General features: G+C 35.8%; 1 protein-coding gene across 2 annotated transcripts in view; it reads left to right on the plus strand.

Moving 5' to 3' along the window:
* EYS (EGF-like photoreceptor maintenance factor) overlaps positions 1-22,447 on the plus strand; it is a 779,301-nt gene that overhangs the window by 116,674 nt on the left and 640,180 nt on the right. For both annotated transcript variants that reach the window (XM_085543820.1, XM_085543822.1), the window contains exon 7: positions 13,225-13,384. In XM_085543820.1, the coding sequence (XP_085399946.1) occupies positions 13,225-13,384 (160 nt within the window). The remainder of the gene's footprint in view (positions 1-13,224; positions 13,385-22,447) is intronic.

A 22,447-nucleotide genomic window follows, 5' to 3' on the forward strand; every position in this document is an offset into this window, starting at 1 on the left:
AGGGAGTATGGAACCTCTCTCTTGTTCCCACCTAGAGCCTTTCTGAATACTGATAAGCTCTATGCTTTCACCAGATCATGAGCAGAAATTACAATCAAACAGACAAAGCTGTAAGTCTCATTCATAACCAGATGTGTTTTGCTCTTGTGGGTGTAGAATTTGAGCCATCAGCCAGCTGCTAGGCTGGAAGTCAGTCTGCTTCTTTACAGAAGAGCGGTAAGCAGCATCAAGTGTCAAGCCTGCAGGCATATGTTAAACCCCAAACCAGCCTGAACAAATTTTTCAAACTCTGCTGCTATAGTTTCTTCTTTTCCACTTTGTAAACTGTTCTCTAAGGAGTCACTATAAGTCCTAATGCTCTTTGATGCTTGCTTATCTCCAGAAGTCCAATTGAATTTATTGCTCAGAATCTTCCAACTTGAGCTATATCAGTCACTTTGCTTAGATCTCATAGCCCTAAGAAGGCCAAAGACATACTCATAGAAAACCCATTTTAATTTATTGCATGAGAGGAGAAACAAGTTCTAGAGAGCGTACTCAGAATGAAAAGGAAGCATTATAGAAGCTATAGCTTATAGAAGCATTGTTCAACATATGTAGTTCTGAGAGAAAAAAAAAAAAAAAAGGGAAGGGAAGGGAAGGGAAGGGAAGGGAAGGGAAGGGAAGGGAAGGGAAGGGAAGGGAAGGGAAGGGAAGGGAAGGAGGGAAGGGAAGGGAAGGGAAGGGAAGGGAAGGGAAGGGAAGGGAAGGGAAGGGAAGGGAAGGGAAGGGAAGGGAAGGGAAGGGAAGGGAAGGGAAGGGAAGGGAAGGAAAAGGAAAGGAAAGAAAAGGCCACTAGGGCCTTTTAAAGACCTCTTCACTATATCAATCACCATTTATTTTCTGAGAATAATAATGAAAGCCTTAAGGAAACAAACATTTAATATGTTTGGCATACTATATATTAAAACAGTTGGTTGGAGTGATAAAATTGTTATGAATATTTATAACACTTATGCTAGCAATGCTAGAAGCAACAAAAATTGGCACTGCAAAACCTACTGCACTCAGATGTAATTTTTATACTTATATACAACATATAAAATAGATTACTGTCATTTTCCTTTTTAAAAATTCTAGGGTCTCTCCTACTGTTTTGTCCCCATGGACTATCTGAGCAATATAGTTCTGTCTTTGTGAAGCCACTCTACCACTGTCATTAATTCTATTGATGTCGCTCTTGTATTTGTCCTTCCAGCTGACTGTTCAAACAGCAGCAGTTCAAAGTCAGAGATTTCCATTTGGGGCTAGTTTTGCACAAGTTAATTAGCCAATTTCCTTCCACACAGTAGTAGTAATTCTACAGAGGAGTTCACATAAATTTTAACGTACCCTTTACAGTTTTGTGCTTCTTCATTATTTAATTGGAACTTTATCGTAACATTTTCCTACTTTTCTATTGAAATAAATAGGATCAAAGAACCCTAAGTGTGTTTCACACACTCTATTAACTATCCCTGAACATTACAGAAGCTAATGAACAGTGGAATTATTCATGTAATGAACTAAATATTCTGCTTTACAAGTATTAATTTCAAAGAAAAATATTAAAGCTCTGATAATGCAATTTGTACAGAAGTAAAGATACAATATTTCTTAATTATAATACAGTGCATATTAATTGATATAATATAATGGCATATAGTTACATATAAACATGTAATAAAACAGACTGCAGATAACCATAAGAATGTTGCTTTTCATTTTTAAACAAACCTTCTACAAGAAGATAGCAGAGATATTTTATTTTAATCCAGTGTCAACAAAGCAAACAAAAGCATAAGGAAAAAAAAAAAAAAAAAAAAAAAAAAAAGGATGAAATTACTCAAAATCAGTAAAAATTACAGCAGAAAAGATGGTATATGATAATTATGAAATTGTTAATACCATTAATAAGATTAAACTTAAAGAAAGTGACTAAAACCTGTACCAGGGTGGTAGGCTGTGTTCTTTAGACATTGACCATGTGTAAATTTATGTGACTGCAGTGCAATTCAAGATTATAGAATAAGGGAAATTAGAGTGCTACTGTGTAACTATGTTTTTTTTGTTATTTTGTTTGTTTGTTTTTAATTAATGAATTTTTTTTATTTTCTATAGTGAAGCCACAATTGATGCACATAAAAGTTGAATATGTTGGATACTAAGTAACCACAATGTTAATAGCCAGTGCCCTTTCAAGAAAAGTTTGTTACATAATCTTTCAATAATTTAAGTCCTACATATTAAAAAATACATAAAATTACATATTAAAAATGCACATATAAAAAATTACATAAAACAATATGTCAGTGCCTAATGTAGCAGTTGAGCAGTTCAAGCATTAAAGAGAAAAGAATAATTTTAACAGGTATAAAAAAGTTCTCCAGATAAAGGTAAATTTTATTTCCAATAGATATGATTTTTAGCCAGTCTGCATCAGTGTATATCAGTATACAAGCTGATATAAGTGGTGTTTCAACTGGATATAAAGAAAAATGCTTACACACTACAGTTAGTTAAGAACTGGAGCTACTTGGCCAGAGTTGTTATGCTAACTCCAAACTGTAAGTCTGCAAGACTTGGCTGAATAATGTTCTGAGCACCTGAGCAACCTGGTCTGATCCTGTAGTTAACCACTCTTTGAACAGAGACTTCCTGAAGTCACAGAATCACAGAATTATCAAGGTTGGAAAAGACCTAGAAGATCATCTAGTCCAACTATCACCAATACTTCCCAGTTAAATCATATCCCCCAGCACAACATCCAAACATTTCTTGAACATTCCCATGGTCGGTGACTCCACCACCTCCCTGGGCAGTGCATTCCAGTGCCTGACTACCCTTTCCGAGAAGTAATACTTCCTAATGTCCAGCCTGAATCTCCCTTGCCGCAGCTTAAAACCATTCCCTCTAGTTCTATCACTGTCTACATGAGAGAAAAGGACGACCCCAAGCTCACTACAACCTCCCTTCAGGAAGTTATTGAGAGCTATAAGGTCTCCCCTGAGCCTCCTCTTCTCCAGGCTGAACAATCCTAGCTCCTTCAGCTGCTCCTCATAACGACTGTGCTCCGGAACCCTCACCAGCTTTGTAGCCCTCCTCTGAACGCGTTCCAGGGCCCCAGTGTCTTTCTTGCAGTGAGGGGCCCAAAACTGAACACAGTACTCGAGGTGCGGACTCACCAGTGCCAAGTACAGGTGGACAATTACCTTCCTGTTCCTGCTAGTAACACTGTTTCTGATGCAAGCCAGTATGCCATTGGCCTTCTTGGCCACCTGGGTACACTGTCGGCTCATGTTCAGCCGAGCATCAATCAGTAACCCCAGATCTGTTTCCTCCACACAATCCTCCAACCACTCCACCCCAAGCCTATAGCACTGCCTGGGGTTGTTGTGGCCAAAAAAAAAAAGTCCCTTCCCATCTGAAAGATTAAAGGATTGTGTTGAGAATACTAGCAACATTAAAAGTGGTTTATTAAACCAAAAAAACAAAAACAAAAACAAAAAAAAGAAGAAAAAGTTACAGATGATGTGCAATTGTAATTGTTTCCATTGAAATGATGATATTATTAAAGAAATTAATTTGCTATTTGCATAACATAATGCTCATTTTAAAAATATTTCTGATTCCTAAGTATTATTTTTCCATTTCCCTTGTCTGTCTGCATATTTATTTCTTAAGCCCTCAAAGCCTAAGCCAGGCAATTGTCAGCTCTAAGAGCTGCACCAGGACTGGAATGTACAGCTTATAATAACCGCACAGATTATTCAACAATTCTCAACAGTTGACTAGTGATAGTAAGGAACACACGATAGTATATGTAACAATGTAAATTGTAAAGCATACTGAATATTTTTCAGTGTCAACTAGATTAAGCTAATAGTTAAATCTTTAAAAATTTGAGGATTATTTTCTATAGCTATACTTTGATTTTTTAGTAGACAATCATAAATATGCTATGCTTTATGAGATATCAGAATCGTTTTTACTTGCCAGCATGAATAAATTATGGTCATAATATTAAACTCTTAACACAGAGATAAGTTGTGACTAGAATTACCTTGTTTATTTGGATACTTTGGCTGAACATAATATACATTACTAGGCAGCTGTGCAAAATTAAAAACTTAAGTTTTTAATCTGGAAATTTGTGATTTATGAATTTCCTGTTCCACTGAAACTGGTGAGTTAAATTCATCAGATTTTTCATAATTTAACAGAATCATTAAAAGCCTCCACAAAACTTTTCTTTTAAGGAAGCAGTGGGTCAACTATCTCCAAAACAGAAATAAGAGATAGAGTGAAAGCAGATCCACTGTTTCTTTTTATCTTGGCTTCATAAATAAACCAAACCAATAGAATATTTTCCCAGTGATAAGAAAAGTAAAACTTTATTTATTTTTTTTATTTTTTTAAGTAAAAAAAGAAATATGATGAATAAAATAAACATCTTCAGCCAACAGGAATTAAACTGGTAACAAAGAGAAGCAAAGGGTCATAATAATAGTTGTAGGGGAACTGTTACATCACAGCTGATGATGAACTGATGATTGAGCACCTGGTGAATGGGAGATGGCTAGCCCAGGAAGAACAGGTCCAAGCAATTTACCTGTGTTTCCCATGAGATGGAAGGGGTGGAACCGTAGGTCCATCCATCCTTGGCTCATTTAAGGGCTAGCCTCTGGCAAGACAGGCTTGTGGTTAATGGTTAATCTTTGAGAAGGGGTGGTGTGCAGCTAGAGACCTTCATCATTAGTTTGGTGAGTAATTTTTTTTTTTTTTTTCCCTGTGTACAACTACTGGTGTTTATTATAATTTTTTGCCTGGTACTGCACTGAACTTGTCAGAAGTAGTTTCACTGTGTTGTAGGGCAAGCATACTGGGTTCATGATGTGTGTAAACTAGGCTGATGTAGTAATTGTTCCAGCCGTAATTATTCATAGTTAAGAGCAAACAAAGAATGCGGACTATGAATTCATAAAAAATATGGAAAGAAATCAGTCTGCTTTCTAGTTGTGGCAGAGCCTGGATGAGTCTTTCATAATCTGTGTTTCTTTTGATCTTTTGTGTCTCAAGTGATCTGGAATATTAGTACTTTTGGGATAAGAGAAAGACAGGGCTGGGGGTTTAATAGTCCTTTGAATAACCAGTAACCTAGGAAATCAGTTTAGAGTGAATTTTACTACTGTATTATACTTAAATTTTCAATGTTTACAAGTAAAGTTTCAGCTTCTGTTAATAACATAGGCAAAATTTTCTTTATAAGTAAAGTAATTAAGATCCTTATCAGCTGGATGCCTCTACTATGTGTTCATGAGTCCCCATGTGAAGTACTGTGCTTGTAACCCCCAACATAGGAAGGATGCAGAGCTGTTGGAGCAGGTCCAGAGAAGGCCATAAAGAGGAGTTGTAGTACTTCTGTGAAGAAAGGCTGAGGGAGCTGGATTTTGATCTCTAAGAGAAGACTTTGAGGAGACCTCGCTGTAACCTTCAGGGGAACTTATAAGCAGGAAGGGGACTGATTCTTTACGTGGTCTGATAATGTTAGGACAATGGGGAATAGATTTAACTAAAATAAGGTTTATTTATATTAGTCACTTGGAAGAAGCTCTTTCATCAGAGGCTAGAGATATGCTGGAACAAGTTTCCCAGAGAAGCTGTTGATGCCCCATTCCTGGGTGCATTCAAGGCCAAGGTGAATGGGACCCTGGGCTGCAGTGACCCTAATCGTGGCAGGGCATATGAACTAGGTGATCTTTATTGTCCCCCTAAACTTAAGTCACTCCATCATTCTATAAATGATAGTGGTTAGTAGCAGCAGAATGGATGAGTTTCCCCCACTGCTCTGTAAGTTACTGTTTTGTATCAAAGCAGTTTTTGCACTGTCACATGTTTTTGCTGTAACTGAAAGTAGTTTACTCAGCATCACACACTGCATGGAAAAGCATGCACTGAATAATATGGAACTGACAGCTTTGTGTAACTACTGAAATAAATTATTTTCCCATATCTCATGAAGTACCTCAGAAAGAGCAAATTAGCTGAGTTTGGACTTTTACTTTTTTTCTAATCAGTTAAAAGCAAGCATGTGCTCAACTTGAAACTACTTTTCAGGGATTCAGAAATTCCCCAAACATTTTCTGTTCTGTCTTCCCTATTCCCTATCTAATGAGAAGCTGGTCTCTTGAGATAAGGAGGATGACTATAGAAAGATTCCTTAAAAATTCACCCAGCCGTCTCAGCACTGTGAATTTCTGAGGTGCTTAACTTACAACAAAATTCTTTAACCTGCTTGTTAATGCCAGTAAGATCAAACACATATTCCTCACGTATTTTATGGTACTATCAACAGCTGTTTCCAAAGCTGCACAGCAAGTTTCTAGTGTGTGCTGTAACTATATGATGATCATTTTTCATCCCTCAGTATCTGTTTTTCTTCCTTTGCTGCCAAACATTTAAAAATTGCACATTACTATTTCCCCTTTCATAGGTATAGTTAAAATAATATAATGTTCTTATTTTATAAAATCTGATGATTTTGTGGCAACTGCTTGAACAATGCAAGAATCTCTCTTTTTCCATGCATGGAGAGAATTTTACTTTATCTGAAGCCAGAGGAATATTTGCTGTCATAAGGTTAGTGTTTTCTGCTTTACTCCTTGTCCACGTGAAAAATTGGAGAAATCTCTAATTCAATTAATTAACTGATGTTATGCCCTTTTGTCTGCTCAGACCCGGAACAACTTCATTCGAATTCAGACATTACCATGAAGGAGTGTAGCATATTAGGAATTAAGCATTTAAACCCTTAATAACACTGAAATATGAGTAGCTAAAACCTTGACTCAGTGCAAAGGGGATAAACCTTTCTTGTAATAGCACAGAATCACAGAATTGTAGGGGTTAAAAGGGACCTCTAGAGATCATCGAGTTCAACCCCCCTGCCAAAGCAGGATCCCTACACCATGTCACACAGGTAGGCGTCTGGGCAGGTCTTGAATATCTCCAGAGAAGGAGACTCCACCACCTACCTGGGCAGCCTATTCCAGTGCTCCGTCACCCTCACTGTAAAGAAGTTCTTCTGCGCATTCGTGCGGAACTTTCTATGCTGTACTGTCATCCCATTACCCCTAATCCTATCCCCACGCACTACTGAAAAGAGACCAGACTCACCACTATGGCTCCCACACCTCAGGTATTTACAAACCTGGATCAAGTCCCCTCTCAGCCTTCTTTTTTCAAGGCTAAACAGACCAAGTTCCCTAAGTCTCTCCTCACAGCGGAGATGCTCCAGGCCCTTCACCATCTTAGTGGCCCTCCGCTGGACTCTTTCCAAGAGATCCCTGTCTTTTTTGTATTGGGGAGCCCAGAACTGGACACAGTATTCCAGATGAGGCCTCACCAGGGCAGAGTAGAGGGGGAGGGTCACCTCCTTCAACCTGCTGTTCACGCTCTTTTTAATACACCCCAGTATGCCATTGGCTTTTTTGGCTACAAGGGTACACTGCTGGCTCATGGTCAATCTGTCGTCCACCAGGACGCCCAGGTCCCTCTCAGCAGAGCTCCTCTCCAGCAGGTCATCCCCCATATCTATTATTGTGACATTAAACTTCATTGGAGTAGTTAGCTTTGCTTATCTTTTAATCACTGGCTTCATATCTGTATGTGCGTACTCAATCCATGTCATAAGTGGAGGGTTATAACAAAAAATCTAGATCTTCCAAGGTGTGAATGAGAGATACCCAGGATGAGAGAGGAAGAGGAAAATATTCTTGTGCTTATTCTCCTGAAGGGGCTCTGACTCTCTCTCTCTCTCTCTCTTTTTTTTTTTTTTTAAGAATAAATACTCTGAAAAGACAAATGAGACTTGCTGGTAAACTGACTTCTGCACAAGCTTCATTGACTAAATGTGGAATAAAATCATTTTGGACTTCATATGCCAAAACGTCTGAGGAGCTATGAGCAGGAGTTACAATGAATGCAGCAGACAGGGTGCTGTGCTAGCAGAAAGCTGCTTCTGTGTGGGCCTCTTACACAGACTTGGGATCAAACAAATAACAGAGGTCAGACACTTAGCAGTCATCAAGAATTATCACCGCAGTAAGTCTTCTTGTCATAGAATCACAGAATGGTCTGTGTTGAAAGTGACCACAGGGATCACCTAGTTTCAACCCTGCTGCAGTGTGCATGGTTGCCAACCACTAAACCAGACTGCCCAGAGCCTCATCCAGCCTGGCCTTGAACGCCTCCAGGGTTGGGGCATCTTATACAGTAAAAAGGATGAAGGAAACCAAATGCTTCTATTTATGTATGCTGCCAACTGTAATATCCTTTTACTTATATAACATTGTTGGTTTGGTTTCTCCTCTGAATAATCTTCACTGAATCCTTGCTGCTTGTGAAAAGGGAAGAGAAATAATGTTCTCATCCTGGAACCATTTGGAATAGGATTTGTACCCTTGGAATTCTGGGAGAGAGCTTCCAGGACTCTAATAGTGAAGGATTTGTTGAGTGGCATGCCCAAGTTGCAACTCGCGTTTTAAACAGCGTGTTAGAGTAGAATTTATGAAAATATGGAAGTAAAATTAAAAACTTCCTGGGTTTTTTTTCCTTTTTTCCCTTTCCTCAAAATATTTTGAAAAATAATTCCACTGCCTAAAATGACAGGTACCGTAAGTCACAGTGAGTTTCTTTTCTCTTTTTAAGTAAAACATTATTCATGTTTATTGTAGGATGATTAATGTTACAAAGTTTTGAGTCTTTAACCTGGCGTGGCTGAACTTACTGACAGCTATAGAAACATCCTCTTTATAACTTTTGTATACAGTTTGAAAGCAAATAAATCATAACCTTCTCTTTCACTTAAGAAGAAATACTGAGTGTTTCATGTTCATGAATAGCTCCCTCCATCCGGTTCACTAATTAGTGAGGTTTGCTAACTATGCACTATTTTTCCATGTTCTTTGTGGTTATCTTCCCATTTTGAGTAACTGAGGAATTAAATTTGCATGAAAAAAATTGCAAGTACTGAAAAAATTGCATGTAGATATTTTTCTGATAAAGATTTGTCTTTTAGAATAACAATTGTCCTAGATGCCTTTACATAAAGAATGTTTCTTTCCTGTCACTTGGCAAAGCTGTATGTGCTAAGCTGTTTAAATCTCGTCATAAACAAGTCACTCAATTTCCTTGTGTTAAGCACACCTGTTTAAAAAAAAAAAAAAAAAAAAAAGAAAGAAAGAAAAAGAAAATGAAAAGTGGTAAGAAAATGTACATCGTTCATGCTGCATCTGTGGCATAAAGTTGGAAGGAGGGTGGGGGAAGGGAAAAAAGGTAAAGATATTGGAAAATTACTTAAGTGTAAGGCAAAACAAAAATTGAATATATTCATACCTAACTTGGTGGTTTGATCTCTGTTTTGACTTAAGTTACTGAAGAAATAAGGGGGAAAAAAGAAGCCTTGTTGACATCAAGTGGTATTTTGTTTTGTTTTTTAATTGACTTACTTTACACAGAATGGCCCTGGTTGGATTCAAGGATCATGAATCTCCAACCTCCCTGCCACAGGCAGGACCACTGACCTCCCCATTTAATACTTCACCACGCTGCTCAGTGCCCCATTCAACCTGGCTCTGAACACCTCCAGGGATGGGGCATCCACATTCTCACTGGGCAGAATGTTCTAGCACCTCACCACTTTCATAGTGAAGAACTTCCCCCTGACATCCAACATAAATCTTCTCTCCTTCAGTTTAAAATCATTTCCCTTACAAAGAGTTGATTTCCCCTCCTGTATGTAGGCTCCCTTCAGGTATTGAAAGGCTGCAATGAGGTCACCCCACAGCCTTCTCTTCAGCTCCTTCAGCCTGTCTTGACAGGGGAGATTTTCTAGCCCTTTAATCATCTTTGTGGCCCTACAAAGCAATTGAAAACTGACAAGAAAAAAGAAGGTTATTGTACTGTCTTTCCATGGAAGTTCCTGTATGTTATTAGGGTAATTTCAGCTTAAAAATATGACTTAACATTCCTGGAAAGTGCTGGCTTAAGCATCTGTGAGCCAAGTCCTTTAATTATCCTCAACATGTTTCAGTTACAATCTGGGAATAGTGATTTAATTTCTGAATGTGAATTTCTCTATAGAGTACCCCCATCGGGGGGGGGAGGGGGGGGGAATAAAAACAAACAAACAAACAAACAAACAAAAAAACCATCAAGGGTAATGTATGTCCACTGTTGAATGAGGTATCATTTAATAGGCAGTATTTGCTTTAATGTTTCCCAAGTCCCTGTATCTAGTGGCAACATTTGGAGGGAAAAAGTATTATCAATGATAGTAGAATGTCAATCTAAGTTATCCTTAGGCGAAGGAGGTATAGATGTATCTAAAGAGCTGGAAAGGATGCATCTGAGGAAAATGAGGGAGTGGACCAATTGTGTGATTGAATGGTGTTAGCTTACATTACTCTTAAGTATAGGTAGAAGATTGGGGAAAGTCATTATTTCCTTTTGCTCAGCAGTTGTGATACCACACTTATAGGACTGTGTGTTGTTTAGGGCTTTAATGTAAAAAAAAAAAAAAAAACCAAACCAAAAAACAAAAAACACCTTGTTAAATTAGAACAAGGCTTGCAGAGAGCCATCAACATTGTCAAAGGGTTGCAGCACATGATGTATGAGGAAAGGCTGAAGGATTTGTTTAGCCTTGAAAACAAACAGCTGAATGAGGGTGTAATTCTTCAGTTGCCTTTTGAGTGATGATAAACAAGACTGCAGAAAACTTTTGTCAGAAGTGCATAGCAATGGAGTCTGCATATTGCAAAGAGGGAAATTCTGAGTAGGTTTTAAGAGGAAGTTGTTCACAGTGAAAGTAGTTAAGCACTGTAGCAAGATGCCCAGAAACACTTTGGAAATGCCATCCTCGGAGTTTTTCAAACCTCAGCAAGACATGATCCTAAGTAAAGAGAGTGAATTTTAAAGTTGATCCTGCTTAGAGCAAGGGGTTGGACTACATGATCTCCAAAATTCTATCGCAACCTACATTTTTCTGGAATTCTAGGAGTGTTGACATATTAAGGCATTTAACATTAACATGTTAAAATATGAAAGCATTATTTACTTTCTTTGGGAAATGTTTGTATACTTAATGACAGAGGCAGATGTGGCAATAAATATAGTTAACTAACACATTCCATTTTGCTTTCTTATATCTTTAATATGAGAAAAGAATAGTTTAGTTGGAATGGAACTACAATTGGCATGAAGCCAATCCAGGGCTAATAAAAGGTTAAAACATGGGACGCTAACAAGCCTGGGGGTTTCAGCTTTTTGATCTTTAAATGAATTATTGCTAGTACTCAGTCTGAACTTCTACTGGTGCAGCCTTGTGCCTTTCTTGCTCAGGAAAAGATTGGCTCCTTCCTCGGGAAATTGTGAAGAGCAATAGAGTAACATTTTGGCCTCCACTTTTCCAGAGCAGACAGTGTCTTCATCCTCTCCTCACAGGGATAAGCCTTCCAGCCGTTCTAGTAGCTAAATAAATTGTTATTCCTTAACACTTGCAGTTAATTTAGAGTGTACAGTACTGTGAAGATTCCTAGAATCTGTGGGTGGTTAAGTTCCTTGGCAGTTTCTGGTTCCTGAGGGTAAGGTAATCAGTTTCATGAGCAATTTAAGGGAAATCATTACAGAATCTGGTTATTCGCTTCTTTTTAATCCTTTTCTGCTCTTCACACTTAATGATTTATGCTATTTTGCTCTTTTGTGGGGAGGTTGGGGGTGGGGAGGGAGGGGAAGGGAAGGAAGGGAGGTTCTCCTCTTTTAACATTACTTGCATTAGGGCTTTTTTATATGTTGCCATTTATACATCTGTATTCAGCAACATATCTTTTGTATTTTCAATGCCTTTGTCCTTTGGGAACATTTTGTTACTTGCATGATGAGCAACTGCATGCACCTCTGCCCCTTTGCTGGTCACACTGTGCACATACTAATGTAAAATATAGACATTGTGCCTTATACTCTCACAGTACTAAAGTATTGTTATTCTATTCTGTTCATACTGTTTTATTCTCCTTATATTTGGATTTAAAGAAGCTAACATTACTTATATACTGATCAAGGCTCTTGAAATTTAAAGTTGCACAGGGCAGTTTTCAGAAGCTAATATAAGCTTGTAATCCAATAAAATATTTTCAGTGCTTTGTTGTTGTTGTTGTTGTTTCTTTTATTTTATAGTACAAGCCAGTGTTTTTGGCTGTTTTTTAAATATTTTGTCTTGGTCTTTGTAAGTTATTCAAGTAAAAAGACTTTTCCAACATTTAACGTTGTTTTCTCTTTTCAAAGAACATTGGTCATCTCTTCTCTTTACTACTTGCTGTTAGTTACTCTCAGTGATCTTCTAGTATGATTATAATATTGTGACATTTCTTTTCCAAGTTATTAGGAGTAATTGAAAATAAAACTACAACTAAAGGAAATTGTCTAAAATGCTCACGGGGAATTCTTGGAATGTTCATTATGTTTGTTCTCATGTTCTAGCTCCTTATTTTTGTAATTTAAGTTCTTTATCCTCAATTGTGTTGTCATTGTCATGTCCCTGTCTCCCCCCCACCCCTGCAGCCCCCATGGGCATGGTATGCAGTGTGTGCAGACTAACAAAAATATCTCCCTCACTCTAGAATCGTTTCTTAAAGGAACAGCTCCAGTCTTGTACTCAGATACTTCAAGTAGCTTCAAATCTTCGCCATAACTCTGAAGGAATTATTTGTTTTATATACTCTGACCATATCTGATAAATAATGGAGTCTCCTGTGTTGTGTTGTCTTGTTATTGGTTGGCCTCCATGTTTGTCTCACAGCCCGCTTTGACTCTCACCTCTGTGTACCTTAAAATATCTTTCAGGTTAAGTTCTTCTCTTCCTGTGGCTCTATCACTTACTGTCACTTATTGTCAGTAATTCAGCTTTTCTATTTCCTCCTACTCATGTGTCCCCTATTTCTATACTTCTTCAGCATGGCAGATGTTGAAACTCTTGTCATCTCTAGAGAATATTTTAAGCTGCATTTTTACACTGTATTTTATTGTACTCCTAATATGTACCAACAAAGAAAATTTCTACTTTTGCTTTTCACACTGCATTCCCCTTTTGTGTTTCAATTGTTGATGGTGATGTTTTTAACTCCATACTAATTTCTTAATATCTAGTGTCTCTGTGCACCTGGCTGGACTGGAGAATTTTGCCAAGTTGCTGAAAACGCATGTTTAATTTACCCAAAGAGTTGTTCTAATGGATCAACTTGCATTGATGTTAGCCAACTGGGAGAGAAACCTTTGTTTCAGTGTTTGTGTCCTCATGGTTTCACAGGTAAGGCATATACGTATCACAAAGAAGTTAGTGGTTTCGTTGACTTTTAAATGTTGAACTATAGGTTTGCTTAATGTCAAAAATAAGGAATAGAGAAGTATTTCAAGCAGTAATCTCTTCTCTTTGTATTTTCCATTACTGCTCTGATGTTTACCAAGTCAAAATTAGGTTACCTTTTGAACTTTTTTTTTTTTAAAATGAAGGCAAGTAAGAATAAACCCAAGAGAAGGTTTTAGTTCTTGTTGAAGACTGTAAATGTACGTGTCTACACACATAAGTTATAAAAGTAAATAATTTATCTCTTTATAGTTCCTGTAGTTTCTGGAGGTCTAACTAATGAAAGCAATAGGATTTTTTTTATTATTATTATTTTATTTTTTTTTTTTTTGTATCAACCTATATTTGCCCAGATAAATTTCAAGCTGATTCCCACCTTCTGTTTCATTTCAAAATGAAGGACACACAAGCTAACTTGTGGTGGGATTTGCATGACTTCAGAAGTCCAAAAAGTCTTCTAGGCTCCATGTATATTCAGAGGGTAAGCACTTTTATAGGGGAATTGAGACCACTTGTATCTATTAATGACTAAAACACTTTCCTTCAGAAATGTTTCTCTATCAATTGGCTGAAAGAAAGCCTAGAAAAATCTTAGATTAACCATCTTTGTTTTCAAATGGCAAATAAAGCTTCCCCCCCCCCCATCTTACCCTATAAATAGAATCCAGCTTAGAATGAGATCCAATAATATTTATCTCCTTTTGAGTGAGGAAGGATAATGAAAGAGCCTTTGTCTCAATGGTAAGAATACACAGAGGAAACAGACTACAAATATACTAAGTGCCACTGAAAAAGAGCCATAGACAGTTATTCCTAATAACGTGCCTTTTTCCTTTGACCTTGTTGCTAGTGTGAATTACTTTTATCAGTACAGTATTGGGTTTTCATTGTCATGATAACCAAAAATATGGTTTTGTTAATAACAATGCTATTACACTAGCACACCATGAGGTTTTTGAGGTGATAGTAAAGCTTCTCCTGTATAGCATAGTTTCCTAGACAGGAGTATTACACTCTATATTAAGCATAATAAATGAAGGCAAGTACTACAGTTCAATCTTGTTAAACAGAGATATGTCTGGGCTCAAGCTGAGGTGATTTCAGCGTGCAGTTGTTCCTGGAGTCAGATCTTACCTTCAGGACAATATTCTTTACTTCATGGGACTACGCTCTAAGAAGCTCTTTGTATTTTAACGAGTTTGACATTTTTTTTTTCCTTACATTTTTTTTATTATTATTTTATCTTTTTATAAATAAGTAAATACTCAATTTTTTTCCTTAGTATTTCTTATTTATCCATAGTTATATCCTTTGTGTCTGAGACTGAAAGAAGGACAATTTGGTGATAATTTTGGCATGTTTATGCAATCCTGAATTACATAGCATCTGCAGCCACTAGGGCCATTGCAGTTTCACATCTAATTGTTCTTAATTGTGTTTATAAATTATCAACAGTACAGCTGCAGCCTTTCCGTTAACATTTAAATCATATTTGGAATAGGCTTATCTTAGCGAAAGCAAAGTATGACATGGTACAGCATTTTTAGCTGTGAAATGCAGCACGTTTATTTAAAAAGCAATAAAAGCAATTCATTTTTTGTTTCATGCTCTTTAAGGAAGTCTTTGCAGAAAATCACATAGAAAAATGTTATTTTTAACTACTTTTCTTTTTTTTTTTTTTTTTTTTTAATATGTGTTCAAATGTAAAACTACTTTGGTTAATTAAGGGGAAAATCCTATTTGGCTTAAAGGAAAACAGGAGAATAGAAGGTTATAAAATATAGTTATTTTAGTGAATAGATAGCAGACTTATTTGATCTCATTGTAAAGAAATATGAAGAGTTAACTACAATTATTTTTCTCTGAATTAGATAAAAACATTTGTTATCTAAGGCAGTACATGCAAGCAACACAGCTTATGACATTGAAACAATCCTTGTCAGCAGTTTATCAAGTTTTACACAGTAGACCAATAGTCCTTGAAGAAGCTTTCTCTAATTATTAACTTTCCTTCTGTGTAGAGCAATCATATTGGCAGGAATTGATTGGGCATGTTGGATACATCATTTAGTTAGTAGAAAAAATCCTTTAATTAAAATAGTGTTACTAGTGCTAAAATGTACTGCACCCCAAGCGAACTTGCAGACAAGAATTTAAAGTACTCCCATACTATGATTGCCTTCCATTTTTCTTTCTGGAAGTCTCATTTAAGATTGTCTGGAGATTCATTGTATTTCCTTTTCTATTTTTTACTAATTTTCACAAATGTGTTGGAAATAAATATCAACAGATAAGAATGGTTCTTGCAATACTGTGCTAAGCAGGTGGTTTGAGACAGTCTTCTAAATAATTATTGACACCATAATAGCTAATGTCCAACAGAAGATACTGGATGTAAAAGATTCCACAAGACAGTGCTTACAACAGTGAATAAATCAATGATATGATGTGACAAGGCACACATTTCTTCCATAGTTCTATTTCTTATACTAAAGATGAGCTGTTTCTTGGTTGTTTTTTTTTTTTTTTTTTAAGTAAAATAAAATGATAGCATAATGGGAGGATCCAATTTCACAAATGTGTAACTGGAATTGCACTAAGGTATACTTTTCGGAAACAAATGCTGTCATTTCAAGTTTTGTCCGCTATGCTTTTAGCTATTCTCACTGCTATTGCCTTTAAAAGAGAAATTGTTAGTGTATGCAGATTCCAAAGACCAATCTTTGGAATTAAAATAGCGAATTGACCTAATGGAATAAAATAAAACACTTGCAAGTATTAGAGGTATTCTGAGTGAATTCTTATTTTCTGAAATAGAGGAAAAGCAGAACAGATCACTGCTTTGAAGACAATTCAGTTTTCTGCTTAAAAAAGTTTGATTGTAAGTGTCAGGGAACAAAAATAACTTGGGTAATGCAGTCTCTTCAACAGATGTCTAGAAATGTTTCCTGCTGTTTAAAATTCATTTTACAATAGGATATGCATAAATAATATTAGTAAGGTAAAAGCCAAATTGTTTTAAGCTACAGTATGGATTTTTACAGACATCTTGTACCTAAGAAGATAATAAGTTGAATTATATGAAAATGATGAAGCACCAGTGTTACCACTCCATCAAAAAGATAAAACAAAAATAAAAGGATGATGTTAAACAGGTCTGCCATACTTTGAGGCAGATGAACACTAGAAAATCTGGAGTGGTCTGTTTCACCATACTTTTTCAGTATGAATATTGAAATATTGAGCTTCCTGTTCTTTTGTTTTGTTTTTGTGGTGTAAACATTTATTCCCCACCCCTCACCCCCTTGCTTTGTCAATTGCATTTTAAAAAAAATGGTCTGACATTTAAACATGAAACACAGTATCAGTATTTAAGTTCTGTCTGCTTTTTAAATCGAATAAAACTCTCCCAGTGCACATCGATATTTATGTAGTGCTACAGTTTGTTTTCATTTCAGAAGACAGTGAATGCATTTGGTCTTTATGAACAAGAAATAATTTTGACAATATTCTTGTCCATTGTTAGAGTTATATATTGTGTGTTTATTTTTAAATTAAAGACGCTGTAGTTTGTTGAAAAGCATATTAATGTCTATGAATTTCTAATTACACATCAGAATAAAATGTGCTAATGGAAAATCATGCCCTTAAATTTGACATACAGGTAGCTCTAACTGGTACATCTGCTCATGAACTCAGAGTATTATGTAATCTTTCTTGGGTGGTTGCAAAACAAACTACTTCAACCATTTAATTCTTGTTCTGTCAACAAGCCGTTAGCCTACCCTTTCTTATTTTCTTAAGGCACAAAACTCCTAAATTTATTTCCTGGAATGTGCAGTGCTCTGACAGATAAAAAGCCAGAAGAGACGGGCAAGATAGAGACTCAGCAACATATATTCTTTCCTTATTTACTCCTTCCAAGTAAGGCTTAAACAAAGAATCTGGATCTCTTCTCCAGGGATAGTTTCATAAGTCTTTCAAAAAGAACAGCAGTGTGCTATTCATTCTCATTACACAGCATATAAGTCTGCTGTAAGTGACAAAGGAAACTAGGAGACAGCTTACTTTCAACACCCAGGAAGACAGCTGGAAAGACAGTATGCTTTTAAATAGCTATACATCACCCAAATATCGTCAAATCAAAAACAGGTGGGGAGTCTCCCGTTTCTGTGAATTCCATCTAAAACTTTTCAGAACAAATTGTTTGAAGTGTTTTTAAATGCTGTTGCTGTATAATAGCCACAGTGTTTTTTGTTTGTTTGTTTTTTGTTGGCTTTTCGGCTGTGCCTGTGTTTAAGCTTCTCCAGTAGAGTAGCTCAAATCTTACTCAGGTAAAAAAAAAAAACAAACAAAAAACAAACAACAACAAAAAAAAACCACACCAACTATTGACAGTGCTATAAATTCACCTGTTGGCCTTAAAACATGAAAAGATGTGTAGCATATATGTAAACATAAAATCTTTAGAAACAGAAAATGTACTGGAGAACTGAACAACACTATCACATGGCCCTAGTGACAGGGTTACTTTCACAGCTGATCTTTGTAGCTCTATTTTTTTTTAATTTAAAATGTACTGGTCTTATTCATTTTCTCCTTCTGAATTATTTCTATATAGTGGAAGTATATTAGATGAGGTTTGCAGTTCTTTGCAGAATTTATCATGTGCCTAGTGGTATGTAGAAAGAATGATTAAGTAGAACTTAATCCCCTTTGCTATTCTTACATAAAGATATGCATAACACACACACTGTATGTAAACATAAACATGCAAAATGTAAATAACCATGTTTAAACACATATGATTAGCTCTTTCTAAGACTCGATATACTACACCACCATTTGACATAGTCCGTTGTATGTCCTCAGAAGCTAGATTTATGCTGATATAAGAATGAATTATTCTAGGCTTTTTTGTTATTTCTCAGGCTTTGTGTTCAGTTTTTTCTTTAAATGAAAATAAGCAAACAAACAAAAACCCACGGAATCTCAGTTCCATTGAAGTATCTTATATAAAATTTTACGTGGCAGGCTAAAGGCATGGTTTCACCTGTTCTTGATGTTTTTTCATTTGATCTAAATGTTCTTTGTAGGCATTGCAAACCTATCTGCTTTTTTAATTTATCTACAACTAATCCACATTTTAACCTATATTCACAGTGTAGACTTGTATTCAGTAGCAACAGTTTTAATAGTTTTAATTCTTCTGTCTTCACTCTACCAATATTTTTTATAAGATATTTGTTTCTGCTTTTTCTTCCCAAGACATAACTCACTTTTAAAATATGTTTAAAATATTTAACTTCCTTGGATCTTTTTGCATTCATATACCTTTCTAAGTATTTGCTACCAATTCTGTGTACGCTTTGTACATGATTGTGTTGTTTAAGTCTAAGTAATTTATAACAATATTAAATAACATTAAAACTAACACCATTTACTGTGGAAACCCACAGATATAGACTTCCATCCTACTACACTGGAATTCATCATTACTATAGTTTTATAGCCTATCTCATTAAAAATAAAAAATAAAACATAATTATTGTGTCTAAATAATTAGTCACAGAATCACAGAATGACCCGGGTTGGAAGGGACCTCAAGAATCATGTAGTTCCAACCCCCCTGCCTAGCAGGGCCACCAATCATACACCTTTACTAGATCAGGTTGCCCAGAGCCCTGTCCAACCTGGTCTTGAACACCTCCAAGGACGGGGCATCCACAACCTCCCTGGCGATTTTTATAACACTTAGGAACTCCCAGTGTGTGATTCCTCCTGAGTAATTAGGGAATAGGCATTAGAGTCAGAAACTATGTAATTGAAGTTGGCAAATTTGGTACCCACAATAACATACCATACCACAGCTGTAACAAGGACACTAGGTGATAACTGGATTGTATGCTTACTTAGGGAAACTTCAAGTAATCTGTTTTTAGAAATCATTTCTTACTGATCAATATGATCTCTGGTTACTTAAGAGCTAACTCTACAGCTCCACACAAGTAGAACAGAAAATAGGTGTTACTATACCTGGCATATATTATGAAATCAAGGGCAACCATCATTCTGTAGCACAGTCAATCTGTAATCTTGATATTTCTCTGAAAAAGAACACCATTGTCATTTTTTCATATGGGGTTTGATATATTTATCTAATTTTAGGTGGCCTCAGCTGAAAACATCTGATAAAATGAGGAACTACTCTTAGTTGTACACTATCCTGAAAGAGAAAATAGAGAAAAAAGGAAAAACATCACATTACATAATAAGTGTAATTGATATTTTTTGATGTGGACAACTGGAAACACTATTGTTGAACATGTAATTTTTTCCCTAAGAAAAAATTATCAGCTACAAAACAGTACTTTTCAACAGTGTCACCATCATTAGCTTTGTATTTTCAGCAGCAATCAGCAAGAGTATGTATGTTGTGCTCATAAAAATGTGCATGACTTTCCACAACATGGCTTGTCTTTCATGTCACTGTTGCTGCTGCTGAAACTGATCATCCATTTCTCTGTTGTTATCACATCCACTGTTCATTCTCCATAAACATGCAGCATTGACAAATGTCGATGAGTGCAATTTTTTCTCCATGTAGGAATTCAAATTCACAACTTTGCTTCATATGCACTTCACTGAAATTAATCCAGTTAGTATCCAGCCAGAATACTGATGCACTACTAAATGCATTTTCTCCATGTTGCTCAGGTAGGTAGGGCATCTTAATGTCTTTCAGACTCTATGAGACAGCTGGGGGAGCTTCAGGATCTAGAGAGAAGAGAAACTGAAAGGATGGAGTTGTCTATACCAGTTAGGTGGGATGCTCACTCAGGTAGTCTCATTCTTTGTGAACGGCTCTCTGTGTGGTTGTTATGAATTTCTTGATAGATCTGGTCCTAGAATCATTATATTTAACTCAAATCAGTTAGTGTTCCTGAGCAGCTAGCAGAAACCATTCCCAATAGATATTAACAAGGAAAACTTCATCATTAAAATCTATTTATGTTGTATTTTTGTTGGGCTTGCTGTCCGTAATTCCTTTCTCCCAGAAGAATGACAGTTTTTTAAAGTGTGCCCATATTAAATTCAAATTTTAAAAGCAAATTTCAATGCTAAGATTTCATTATGTACTTACAGCTCATTTTCAGAAAATAGGTTTTAAAAACATTAGCTTCCAAACACAGACTTCAAATATTTTAAATTATTTCTCACTGTCCCTACAGATTTCATAATCTAACTCCTACTCTTTGTTAAGAATTAATTTCAGAGACAGAGCTCTTCCCTTATAAAATGTTTTGCAGTCTGAGACTGAAAAGCTTTGTTTCATTCTCTCTGTAAAAAAGAACCACTTCATCAACTATGACTCAGCTAAGGAGACATCTACTGAGCTTCTAAAAACCCTGAAGTATACATGATACTGATACCAGATGCTTAGTGAGATAACAAATAAAAATCAAGAGGTGACTTCTCCTCCCCCTCAAATACTTCCACTCTGGGATTTAATCTCTATAGAGAATGGATGTCTGGTTTCGTCCTTGTTATTTCTTTCTTTTCAAAATATTATCACTTTCCACTCTTAACAAATCTGTTTTTATTACTTTCTGCACAGACCTACTGCCCTTTATTTCCATACATTTGTTTTGTTTCCGAATTATTAAAAACAATTTCAAAAATGAAGACAGAGGGTTTTTTTTGCATACAGTGTTTAATATTTGTTCCATCTAAGTAGCATTCAGTAAACTCTTAAAAAGGCAACTAAGAAATAAATATTGATGATTCAGTAGGTGGTACTATCCTGTCCAAGTCTTTGTGAAATCCAAAAATAGAGATGGAAGGTATTTTGGAAATAAAGTAACCAGGACTTACGTTTAAGACCACATAGTTTAATAAAACCAGTATTCACAGCTTACTTCTATAATACTATTGTAGAAAATATATATGTGCATTCTGAAATCTCTCGCTGTTTAAGAAGGCAGTATTATTCATTACTTTTTGTAATTTTTTCTGAAACAATTCCTATGTTCTGAGACATGTAGTGGTTGACACTGAATAGTACACATCCTATGTTAAATGCCTATGACTTACCCACGACAACTACTCAAATGATTTGTAATTAAATATTAGGATAGAAGTAGAGATGATCAATGCTGTAACTAATTAAAAATGATATCTTTAGCAATTTTAAAGTTAATAATTTAGTCTCAACAGATTGTTTAGATTCTATGTACAGTCAGTGGAGATTATTTAACTGTAATATTCTCAACATAGAAAACAGTTTCACTTATATTTGAAATTTCTCCTTCAATGAGTTGATTTATTTGCTCCCCTTTTTGATACTTAGCTATACAGGGAGTCTAGACAATAGTTTTTTTAAAAAATAAAATTATGTGCTTTGGTCCTAAATAATTCTTTATTTTCATATTCATGGTAACTACTAAAGAGATTCTTCATGGAGGCTATATACAAATCTTGAATTCTAATAAAGTTAACTAGTTTAAATTTGGTAGTTTGACTCTGTAACTTACAGACAGGCAGATGCTTTTACCATCTGCACATGTGAATTTTTAGGTCTGTTCTTTATTTCTGTTTCTTTTGTTGTTGTTGTTTTGGCTTGGTTTGGTTTTTTTTTGTTTGTTTGTTTTTTTCCTTCATTCACTTAATCCATTTTATTTGGAAAAGCACGAAAAATAATTACTACGTCTAGACTGATCTAAAAATACATTTACTATACAGTTCAAAACAATTCCTAATGAGAAAGATGAAATATTTAGAACCACTGAAATTCTAGTGGGTCCAATAAGGTTTACTGTAAGTGTATTTAATGTCTGTCAAAATAAAAATTAAGTATAAAGTTGCTGGAATTGGAATAAATCATGCCTAATTTTAAGTGCCTACATTGTAGATATCTGTATCAAGCTTGTCACTGTTATCTGCAGATCCTGTAAGAAAAAAAATGAACATTTTTAAAGGCTTCAACCTTCTGACCTGATCTGGATG

This window comes from Coturnix japonica, chromosome 3 (assembly GCF_054131305.1).
Source record: "Coturnix japonica strain WE chromosome 3, WE-NBRP24, whole genome shotgun sequence".
NCBI lineage: Eukaryota > Metazoa > Chordata > Aves > Galliformes > Phasianidae > Coturnix > Coturnix japonica.